Here is a 12,334-nt window from a genome sequence, read left to right as displayed (position 1 = left end):
ACTTTTATGTATAATAAGGCAGTTTGGTGGGCACCGACGGCTAGTGGGAATTACTTAATTTTCCAATTACATAATTTTTTAGTGCAGCAACGTACTAGAATTTTTTGGCATTGACAATATGATTGCGATGTTAGAACATGTTGAAATAAGCAAACTTGCTAATAAATGCATGCGAATATAATTATTCAACGTTCAATTTGACATTTGCACACCCCGACCCAAAAACAACATACGAGACATGAGAGCTGCCGTAATGGGGGTGGGGCTCTGGATCAAATCAGACCCCATTGTGTTCTTTAAAAGGGGCCATGATATGGTTCCATCCATTCTCAGTTTATCATTCTAACTGAGACTAGAGGGCCCAATATGGCTATACACGCAGAAAAACTGGGTTCTGGGCATACATTTTAATTGAAAGTTTCAATCCGAGATTGTTGCCTCCAAGTGCCTCCCACTGACAGGTAGCACTGTCCCTCTGGCACAACTCATATGACTTGCATTATGCCCGCAACTCTCATAAGAAGACCGGCAAAAACTATCCTCAGTTGATTGCAGCAATATATTTGCAAGAACGAAAACACGAGTGTAAAGTCCACATTGACCAAGCAGAACGCAGTTCATTTTATCACCTGTCAGTGTCGCAAGACTGCTGTAAGATTTAACTGTAATAATAACAAAAAAAAAGGGACCTCCCATGTGCTCAAGTTTTGCCAGCTTGCTGTGGGATGCATGAGGTTTAACACTAAATGCACAATTCAAGCTCTAACATTTGGTGTCACAGCCCGATTAATAAATAATGTGCCCCTAAATCTAAGTGTGCAAGTTATTGGATCCCGCCCCCATCAAAATGCGGCCACGGCAGCCAGGAATTCGAATGCGCAAGGTTGTTCTCGGCAGCAAAACACTGTAACTGGTGAGCCAACAGGGTAGGTGGGAAACAAAAATGACGAGTTAAGATGACGTCAGAAAAATCCAGCACAGTGATCAACTTACTGGTCTAATGATTCCTGCAGGAATCATAACACTTTACAACAAATATCCAACATGGAGAAAAAAAAAAGCAAGACCAATCATAGAAATGTGATCGTCAGTAATTCTATAATTACATAACTTTTCTGTCTGATGCCGCAGATAAACAGGGTTCTCTCTGACATTTCACAAAATGTCCATACATCGCATCAAGCAGAGTTCAGACCTGTCTGTGTGTGGTTGCTCTAATACCGAAGTGATACGCCTCAGGCGTATCACTTGCATGTCAAAGTTACCGCACACATGCCTAAGTTGCGTATCAAAGTTACCCAAAGTGAGTCATATACTTTGCACCGTTATGATTGTGAATGAAAAAGTTTTAAGGCCCATATGCTGCTCCAATGCTTTGACTTGTCAGCAATTCATAAGAAAAGCCTTTGATAAGTTCCAAAAACTGCACTGAGATTTTTTTTTTTTTTTGCCTGTCTTCTCTTCTTCAGGAACACGAAACATAAATATTTCACTCCAGTGAAAAAAAAAAATGCTGACCCGACAGGGTTAACTGCAAAACTGCCACCCTTATCTTTACTCGATTTTGGGATGACATTGACAAGGAAGCGTAAAGCCTTTTACATGACGTGTAACTGAGATGCTGCAAACACATTAGCCTGCCATAAGGTACAGACGTAGAAGACAATTCAGAAGGTCTTCCAATACAGTAACAATACAGTATACCATATTATTCGAATATAGGGAGAGGTTTTTTTTTCCCAGAATCCTTAGCCTCAACGTTGCCACGATAGAGACAAAGTCTACACATCTAGGCACACCACATTGTGTTCTCTTGGCTTAGTGTGCGCTGAAGCGAGAGGCCGCACAAAGGTCAATTCGCTTGGTCCTGTTACCCCACTTCCCCACTCCAGCATTTTGATAAGAGTTTCTGCAGTCATCGCGTGAGACGTATTCATGTTTGCTTGGGTGCGCGTGACACCATGCTTGTCAATTTAGTCGGTAAGCAAATGTTTAAATATTTATGCAGCCGATAAAACTACCATTCTCACTTTTTGCATAGCTGTCTATTAATTTGCTATCATAATCAAAGCTTCGCCTTTCGGGCGAAACTGCGACTTTATTTATCGCAACTTTAGTGTATTGGGAGTAAATTTTTTTTTTTAGAGAAAGTTGTATTTCTGCATGAGAGAATGAGGTGCACGGAACTGTAAAGGACTTTTCTTTTTTTACGTTGCGGCAAACAGGTGCGCGTCACAATCGAGGGCACGTTTGAATCGAGTGAATATTGTAGGCCCCTTATCAATTTTCCTGCTTTGACAAGGATTGTACATCGCCTTCATACTAGCGACAGCCTTCAGCTAGAGGCAGCTACCTTGCTAACTCAAATTTTGCGTCACTTAGAATCCAACATTGCATTGAATCTGCCTCTATGTTTTTAGTGGTGTTGCCACAAACGATGTGCACTACAAATTTATTGTGAATGAAAACAGGCAAGTTAACACAGAGAACATGCCAAAGTTGAGGGCAAATAAGCTAATGGTTTAGATGTATACCTCATGCTCCTATTTACGAAACACTGAACAAATGTTACTGGTATCCACCGCATTCACTAGAACGAGACAAAAAAAAAAGAGGCAGAAACTCACCTAAGGAGCTTTAGGATGATCATGTTGTTCTGACAGAGGCTCTCATTCGTCTTGCTGGCCCCCACGATGTCACTGATGAACGACGGCCAGTTCTTCGGCCATTCACGCTTGAGAATCTGCAGCAAAGAAGCAAAGCATGCCGTCTGCTTAACATACACTAGCCATTGCAGTCTAATCTGCAGAAACATTTTGACACTTCGTGCTGTTTTCCCTCCCAGAATGCAACTAAATTCCAAATAAAGAGAGAAAGCATCTGCATAAACTAAGAGCGTGCAATGGTCCTTGACTTTCTCTCTCTGTTTGTTAGTGCTGCATATAGATGACCCAAAAGCAGTGAATTTCACCTACGACAATATATCAACAAAGGTGAAAGACTAATTTAACTAATCTAATTGGCTATAATTATTACTAGGAAATATTTATGCACTCCCACAGGGGAAGCACCTCTTCTTTTTGACTGTCTTGGGTAGGGTGCATAATTGCAGATCATAAAACTAGCGAGTAACAATCACACATGAATGTACTGCTGCACTGAAGAAACACGTAGCAGAATTTTGATCTAAGCTTACCAAATGTGTCTCCTTGGTTACAGTCTACACAGCTATCATATTTCTCCCCTCACACAAGACCTTGCGCACAAATTAAGAAGGAAGCCTATCTGCTATGGCTACAGCTTCAGTCAACTAAGGTACATTTCATTCTTTGCTCGAAGCAACCTAGAGGGCCTGAACTTTTCAGAATGCAGTGGCTTGTACAAATGCAAAAAGACTGCTTCTATAACTTCTTCCAATTTCGATACTGGCAGTCTCGATGACCTGGCATCACAGCAGTCATTGACGAAGAACAAAAATAACAGAAAGTGAAAAAAAAAATATATATATATATATATATATATAATAATAATCAATAAACAATATGGCCTCAGATGCGATCACTTCCAAACTTCTTCCACACGCCAAGCTCTTCATCAAAGCTGCCAATGTGCAAAGTAGGAGCAATAATTAATGTTGCTTTCATACTGCCATAACGCAAAAGCGTGCATGTATGCACAAAGCCTACCAAGCCACAATGTTGCTATGCTGAACGTCCAACTTCCCATAGTGCCGCATTTACACGCACAGAGTCGACACCTGCGAGAACAGCACACAGCGCACCTGCACAAGGATCATGTTGAGCTTGTTGAGGTACACACGCTCGCGGTCTATGCTCTCGGGGTCCGACGAAGTCTTGATGATGAGGCCCACGATGTACTTCTTGATGCCCTCGCACTGGTTGCGCGGCAGAACCCGCCACCGCGTCTTGATAACGTTCTCAAGGATCTGCAGCGCATAGTACTTGGTCTGCTGGTTCTTGGAGAACTCGAGGATGGTGTCCACCCGCGTCCACGCCTCTGGGTGCTCCTTCAGAGTCGTCAGCACCTCCTGGGCCAACCGTTGCTGGGCGCGAAAAAGATAAAAAACCATGAACATAGACTCATTACACGAACAGGGCAGAGACCTCAGAATGTTGAGGCTCTCTGAAGCACTGCCTGAAATGCTGTTGCACATAAATTAACTTGTGTCCACTGAAGTGGCTGAATGACTACGGCATTCCGCTGGTGAACGGAAGGTTGCAGGTTTGATTCCTAGCTGTGGCGGACACGATTACACAGGGACGAAATGCGAAAACAATCATGTACTGAGATTTAGGTGCACATTAAAAGGGCTACACAGGGTCATAACTTATCCGGAGCCCTCCAATATTTCTCTCATAGCCGCAGTGTTGCATTGGGACGTTAAGCTGCATCAATAAATAAATCAATTAATCAAATCAACTTGGTAAGAAAGCTATCTGCTAGATGCATTTACACATCTAGTCATAGCACAGCCAAGATGGAGACCATTACGAGTATTACCAAATTTCGCCCTCTTGCAACTGCCTCTGTGGCCACAAGGAGGCATCTATTTTCTTCTACTGGTTATCTTTCTGCAAAAACCTTTATGCTAGCATTCCTGAATGTCATGTCCTCGTGTTGCAAAATCAGCAGCATGCAGTGGCCTGTATGAAACAACCTCTGCGAGGGCAGAGAGTGGGTCTACTACACCTGTCGACCTTTAAATTTAATTCCCTGAAAAAAAGACTACACACCTTCCTGTCGAACAGTTTTGCCCACATGACCAATGCACTCAGGAAACATGCGAAACAAATCTCACTGAGATCTACTGCCACTAGAAAATCCCCATAGTTGCCCTTTAAAAGCATTAAGTGAAATGCAAACTATCACACAAAGGCGTCGAAGACATGACGGATGATGTGATCATAATCTCTCTTTGCACATCTGCTATACTGACAGCTCTGAAAGCGGCCACAGCGTGTTACATTGCACTTCTGCTACCATATTTTTTTGTAGAATTGAAGCATCATTGTTCTTCAGTGTAACTAAGACTGCCAGACACTACCAGCACACGCTTATAGCATTGTAACCTGCATCCAACATTATGCATTTATAAGCTGTCGACACCTAAGACATTAATATATTCCCCTAGTAATGAATATATCCCAGCATGGTAAAATGAAAATTATTATAAGTAAACAATGCTCCTGCACAGAAGGCACAGTTGTAATAACAAGTACCAAAACAATGCATCAAATGATCATCACTCACCCTTTGCTACCTTGTAAGAACAAATGGAAAAAAAGAACTGATGTAATTAACACATGCATTATACAATGGTGCTGATATCTTCAATAGTGTTTGAGCTTGACATTGGATTCATTCACTACGCAACTAGAGTGCACGCAAGATATAAAACACCGAATTCAAAAGTGCAGAACAGACGCACCCAGGCTTCAGAAACATCTCGCCAAAGCAAAAAGCACTGACTGAGCCCAATACAGACAAGATGAGCGTTGGACATGCCCTTATCAAGTGAGCAGTTATTGTTCTGCTGTAGTCGGAGACCTTACAGGGAACGGGTCGTGCAAGAAAGCTCGATTACTGCTCATTTTGACCATGACAGGTCTACATGAACACTACGTGGGTCACACGCACTCCTGCAACTTACAATTACAGGCTACGTGGCCAGGCGTCGAGAAAATTAAGATTGTTTTCCACAGACCCTACGCAGTGTAAGTTTGGTAGAGAGTGAGGAGAACACATTTTTTATGAGAGATCGGCATGTTCGCCCAACTCAGCACTAATACTGTTGATTTTCTGCACGTCTCAAAACACCTCACCTTTATTATAACAAAAAAAAAATTTCGTAGAAGAAACTTGTTAAAGCTTATAGAAGTGTACTTTTCTTTTTTTAAGTCACAGCAGAAGCTAGCTGAGACAATCTACATATCTATACAGTGTAATTTTTATTTTATTTTTTGTCTAATTTATGTTGATGAAACAGAAATGAATCATTCTGAATCGCAGCAATGTATGTCAGTGAGTCGCTGACGCCACGTAGTGCATATTGCACTGGGTTAACAGTTATATCAGGTGCTGGAGTGCCCCTTTAGAACTCCACCTATAATTTTTTTTTTTAAAGGAAGCTAGGAATGTCAATAAGTAGTACAGCCCTTGCATTCACTGTTTGATTCACTGGCCTGACAAACATATGGCCACTGACTTCTTAGACCTGATCATGGTGATAATGTTCCATTAAAGTCGTTAGGGTAAAAACATAGGTCACCCTGTAGACAAGCTGTATGTTTGTAAACATGCATAGTACAGTCAAACCTCTTTAATTAGGATTTCACCGTAATGGAAAAAAAATGTCTGAATTAACCATGTGTCGAATTATCGAGGGTATCACGAAAACAATGAACAAATGCTTACTACATCAACATGCTTTTATTTACTGCATGAATGAGCCAATCCTGTCCCTATATTGTACAAAAGCAGTTCGGAAGTTGCCATTCTCATCATCTTGTGGCTGATTAGCCCTCGCCGCAGCAAAGGCCTCACGATTCCTTCACAACGCAGCCGCGGCGCGTGTATTCACTCAAGATGGTCTTTTTACTACCACGCGCGCATCCTGATTATTTTTTTCATCAGTGAGATGGTCACCATCCACCGCAACGTAGCCAGTGCTCTTCATCCTCAAAAGCTTGTCAGAACAAAAGTACTGTTTGTTGCAAATGTTTGTTGCCGAATAAAGAGGTTTTACTGTACAGGCAAAATGAGTAGGAGATTTAACAGTAGCCCACACTGGCACCTTACTCATAAAAAAGAAAGAACAGCTTTACAATCACTTACCTGCGGCCCTTCCCCTGTGTACATACAGCAGACGACGCTGTCCAGCAGATTGATGTCGAGCTTCTGGGAGAAATCGAGCAGACGTGCCGCCTGCTCCGACAGCGCATTCATGCTGCCGTTGACTGCACAGACCATAACAAGGTTGCATGGTCAAGACGCAAGCAATGCAAACGGCATCATCATCCCAGAAAAAGTTCACTTGCTTCCTCTCACTTCAAGTCCAAAATGGCCGCAACACAAATTGATGAACGTTATCTAGCTCAGAAAATGCAGCTGAAGCATTCCACAAACTGGATTGCAGCTGAAGATTACCACCTGACCATGCAGCCAGCTATAAGCTATAGCAGACAGCTGTGCATGGCTCACACGCCCCTGTATGGCCCCCACTGTTCCACAAAGATGAACAAGCAAGAAGCTTAAAAGAGCCTGCAATTTTCTGAGCGATAAAAAAATAAAGCTAACACCATTTGACCCCACGGCTAGTCTATCATATGTGTAGGAAAATACAGACATTATTATTGATTTTTCCTACCTACAAGTTACGTCCCTATATTTAGTGCTGCATTACAAACAGTGACAACTGAGGTCGATAGCAGCTGTGCATAACCGTGCGAGTGAGAGTTGTGCCCACAATTTGTGCGTTTCCTGTGAGATTTGCAGTTCCGTTATGGATCGCATAACAAGCCGCCTCACAGCAAAAATAGCGCAATTCCAGCAAACACTGCTACAGGGCAATGTATGCTTCCACTGGCTGCAACGCCGTTATCCCTGGAACTTATGTGGTAGAGCACATATGCATCCAGCTGCCCATTCCCTACAGATTCAAGCACAATTCAAGCAGCGTTTGGAATGCTCAAGACGAAATCATTTTTGGCAAGCCTTCGGCCATGTTCACAACGATTCTCTTACGTAAAAGTGTTTCCCCATTGGTTGGCATCTGGGCACGCACGTCATGCAAGAGATTGGCATAACAAGACAATTGCCGCAGCAGCAAATCATGGACATCACTTGCATAAGAGAAGTTTGCAAGTACAGGCCCTGAAGAGGCTACAGTGAGACTAAACTGCCACAGCCATGACAAACAAGCAATCACGCACTCTTGAAACCTGTGCACCCTCCCTTTCAGGGTGCAATTCTGCCGCATGACAATGAGCATCGTAAATCTTGCGTGCGCTTCCTTTGTTTGATCCTGCACAAAGACACTTTCCGGTCAGGAACACGTTGTGTGTCACGGTATCCCGTAGCCTTCTTGACAGGAAAGTATGGAGCGCACTGCATTAAATACAATACAAATGCACAGATGACTGGCAGTATGTATTGATGTGAAGAAAAAATTACCCTTTAAAATGCTCTTAACCTTTTTTAGGAGCACAAATGCTAGGAGAGTACAGTGGCCTTGTGAGCAGACTGCTCAGCTGCATACCTGGCGTCCCAAATGGTGTAAGCGGCTGCTTCATCCCATCAACTTGCACCGACATCAAAGAAATCAGGCTATTTTCCACCTGAAATGAAAATTGGATAGTGTTAAACAAGGTGTGACTACACACACACACACCCTAAAGTCACAGATATCAATTTGGGTAAAAAGAATAAAAACATGCGGAGATAACTTTTAGGTTCTGGCACTAGATGTGTTAGCCGGCCTGCTATTTAGAGCACTTTTTTTGATAACCCTGCATCTATGTGCCTGATTAGTCCTGACCTAAAGGGCGTCTTTTCAAGTTCAGAGAAGCAAAGTGCAACCACATGTTCAGATGCTGACTGTGATAATCACCACGGCACCATAGCCAGTACGTACCACAGATATGTCTACAGATTGGTTACACAGAGCAAAACTTGTGCTCGCGCATAACATAAGCAACCTTTATCTTTGCTAGCAGGCACGTAATCTACATCAGGTTTAAACGACCTTATTTCCTTTGCCAAAGATTCTGCAGTTCGCCTTCTCATCACATCACTGTACAGCCAAGATGAAAACCTCTCAGAGAACATTGCATAGCCAACCTTCATGGCAGGCGTACCATCACTGAAAGCCTAGCTATCAAAATAACGGTCACCAGCCATATTTAGTCCGTGCACACCTCTGACTGTGACAAAAGACACACAAGGACACTATCGTTCCTGGCAGTCCTTGCAGCTTTCTTTCTCATTACTAAGTTGGTCACTGCAACTACATGAGTGAGTCGCATAGCACTCCAATCTGTGTTACAAGACGCTGGGAAGAGCATCAATACAGCTCTGCAACATAATGACACAAAAGGTCAAACATCCAGAGGACTTTTTCTCAATACCAGAGCTCCTCTGTGCTTCAAAAAAAAGATGCTGCATTTTTTTTTTTTTTTGAGACTTGCATTGCAACATTAGCAGCTCTTGTGGCTGTCTTCACCTTCATTTCTGTCCCTTCCCAGCGCTGTTCACTGCCTGTAAGACTAATTAAATATGTAACAGCGTGACTATAAGCGTGGACATAAAGCGAGAGCCTTTGTCTTCGTCCGAACTCATGCTGTTACATTTCGACTCAAGAACAACCAACCTGCCCAACATTTGACATAACTTAAAAGCAAGTACCAAGCAACTAGACTGATTAGCTGCTTCGCAACACCAAACAGCATCTCATGGCTGTGCTAATCACTCCCCACCATGGTCAAGAAATTGTAACCCCACTTTGGTCCAAACATACAGAGCTGAATGCACCACTTGCAAGGCAACACCTGCCCATGTTAGAGACAAATAAAAATAGATGATAATTATACTTTTTTTTAGGTCACTGTAGCAGTTGCATTGTTCAGGCTTAGATCCATGGTATTTCTACATGTCAAACTGGCCGGAGCGAAAGTCAAGCTAAGGATGTACTCAAAAGCTGCACGGAAACTACTGCAGCAAATTTCCCGGATGTTTTAAGTACTGCGCGATTCTACGAAATTCGCGTTGCGCATGCGCGTTCCTTGCGAGTGCTGAACCCCTGTCGACAAACACGAATCGAAATACGTCACTGTCAAACACGTTAACTGCACCAAAACACGCACCCCAAGAATACAAGCTCGGCAAGCAAAAGTCATTCAATGAGCTGAACAATAAGGGCTGATCACCACATATCCTGGCGTCCACACGTTTCGTTAGAACAGACGCTGCGTCCCAAACTCGTGTGTTCTGGCATAAACGCCTCGAAATGTCGAAGGCATGGCACGACACAGGCAAAACAAAGAAAAAAGAACGAGCTCATTGCAGATTAGACTTTTCGGGGCCTGAAAATGACTACGAAGCGCGTAAATGGAGTGGGAAACGCTCAGACGCCTCTACTGCGCGATCAACATGCGACAAGGATGTGACGCAGTTCAAGCGCTGATTCAAAACCGTCTTCACACGCCGCTTTGTTTACACTGCCACCAGCACGTTCCCACTCTGCCAGCTGTTCCAAAGCACATTACCCGAACAAATGAAACAAAGACACTCGGCGCTGATTCGCTTTTTGTTGATTTTTTTCGTTTCAACGGGATGCGAGGGACCCAAAAACTCTATTGTTCCCCTTGAGAAAATGAATGGAGAAAGTCCGGTCGCGTCAGATTAGGAGCGGCTATCACGGTCGAGAGGCAACCTACCGGTCAGAGGATGTTGGTTAAGCTCCTTTTCGCCGTAACGCACTGTGGTCCCGTCAGCATTATGTAACTGAAAGCGAACTCGATCATCGTGCGGGCATTATGCAAGCGCTGGCCAGGTCGGAGAAACGCACGCGGCACCTATAGCTAGTAAAAAATACGACGGCCCACGACTTCAATGTGCAGCGTGAAAAGCTGGCGTGCTCGCGTCCGTACGCAATGCGACAGCGCAGAGCCTTTCGCACGACCTTAACATTTCAGGTGATGTTCTCGCCACGGTGGTCGGGTTCATTGCGGACAAAGCACAATGTAGCCGGCGACTTCTTGAAATCTTGCCCCCATGCACCACAGTCGCTAGTTTGTGCGCGCAAGTACGTAATACGGTGCCCACGCAATAGAGCTGCACGGTCAACGACACGGTGGGATATCCCAGCAACGAAATGCTCCCGCGACTCCGTAGAGATGGGTCGCATCACCACCGCTGCAGTGTTCAGACGCGGTGCTGATTCAAGCGGCGCGGCGTTGTGGTCGAAATGGGGTTCAAGGTGCCGCTGGACGCTCGCTATCGCTTAACAAAAACGAAGCCACCTGGGTCTCAACACGTCGTGCACAGCGTCGTAGAAATTTTCCCATGCGGCCTCGCCGCATAAAGGGCCCGCTCTCTCCGTATCTCTCAACCGTCGCTTTCAAAAAAGCGCGAATCCGCTCAAGCGCTCCACGTTCTCGGCGCGCCGGGCACCAGATTTTACGCCCGTCGCCAGCGTAATAGTGTCATTGGCGTTAAATTCAAAAGTCTAGCATTGATGTGCGGCACTCGAACACAGTCACGCTTTTCGAGCGGCCTGAGTTACATGCCACGCTTTGGTAGTCAGCGCGGCCGCACAGCACATACCCCGACCGACTTACGTTTTATCCAGCGCCGCGGTGAAGCCCCCCGAAAAATATTTCACGCACACTCGACGATCAGGCACGGGTTCCTTGTGCACACGAAGAAGACAACACACACCACAGTTTTTTTTCACGCAGCGATGCGCTCCTTCGCAGGCACACCACTATTCACCGCACTGTAGACGACCAACCACGCACAATTATTGTACCTCCCCTAACCGGTTGGAACTGGTTCCACGTTCGCCGCGCTCGGCGATCTTCGGCTCCGAACCGATGTACACAAAGAATTTTTTGTCACAATATTGCCTTATATGCAATAAAATAATAATTAAGAGATTAAAATAATAATTATTAAATCTGAATTAGTGTCGTATTGTTGTTGAAAAGCGTTTTTGCTAGGAATTGGTACCATTGGAAAATTCCGTCGTCCGCTGCGCCGCTAGGACTTGTGGCGAAGCTGCCATGCCTCGTATGCGTGGAAACGTGGTCTGCTGCGAATGGGTCAATTTTTACGTCCTTACAGCGAGAATTTGTGTCGTTCCTGTTTTAATGATATGCGAATAGATAGATCGACACTTTCTCTAAGAGGCGGTCGATCTGCGCGCGGAGCGACCCTTTGCAACTGGATTTGGCGAGTTCGTTATCGTCGCCGAGAACCGGAGACTTCTTTCCCCGTGGAAAAATTTCCATTCTCGGGCGGCACATTGCAGCTTCTTGACAACGCCGAGATTCGTTCCGGCTTTTCTCACATCTTAAAGTGTCCCTTAACGCAAGTTCGCTACACAACAGCCGCAGAGCTAGCGCTGAACTTTTGCAAACAATTAGAAAAACTCATATGATCTTGCGGTTTTATTAATTCCGTTTATATTACACTGTGCAACAGCTTGAGGCAGTACCTTTATTCACCGCTTGTCGAAGCGCACGGTAGCGCTTTTGTTCATTTCGTTCAAATAATGCCGCGACAAAGTGACGTAAAATACTAGCAAGAAATGTTG

At 44.3% G+C, this 12,334-nt stretch overlaps 1 protein-coding gene across 1 annotated transcript in view; it reads right to left on the bottom strand.

Annotated features, from left to right (window-relative positions):
• emb (exportin-1 emb) overlaps window positions 1–11,578 on the bottom strand; it is a 59,796-nt gene extending 48,218 nt beyond the window's left edge. The window contains exons 1-5 of the mRNA XM_065444495.2: window positions 11,358–11,578; window positions 8,279–8,357; window positions 6,856–6,977; window positions 3,782–4,063; window positions 2,628–2,743 (exon numbers count right to left, since the gene is read on the bottom strand). Coding sequence (XP_065300567.1) covers window positions 2,628–2,743; window positions 3,782–4,063; window positions 6,856–6,977; window positions 8,279–8,333 — 575 coding nt within the window. The 5' untranslated portion in view covers window positions 8,334–8,357; window positions 11,358–11,578. The remainder of the gene's footprint in view (window positions 1–2,627; window positions 2,744–3,781; window positions 4,064–6,855; window positions 6,978–8,278; window positions 8,358–11,357) is intronic.
• Window positions 11,579–12,334: the final 756 nt, after the last annotated feature.

Source organism: Dermacentor albipictus, chromosome 10, assembly GCF_038994185.2.
Source record: "Dermacentor albipictus isolate Rhodes 1998 colony chromosome 10, USDA_Dalb.pri_finalv2, whole genome shotgun sequence".
NCBI lineage: Eukaryota > Metazoa > Arthropoda > Arachnida > Ixodida > Ixodidae > Dermacentor > Dermacentor albipictus.
The sequence above is the reverse complement of the archived record's forward strand: the minus strand, read 5'-3'. Positions and strand labels throughout refer to the sequence as shown.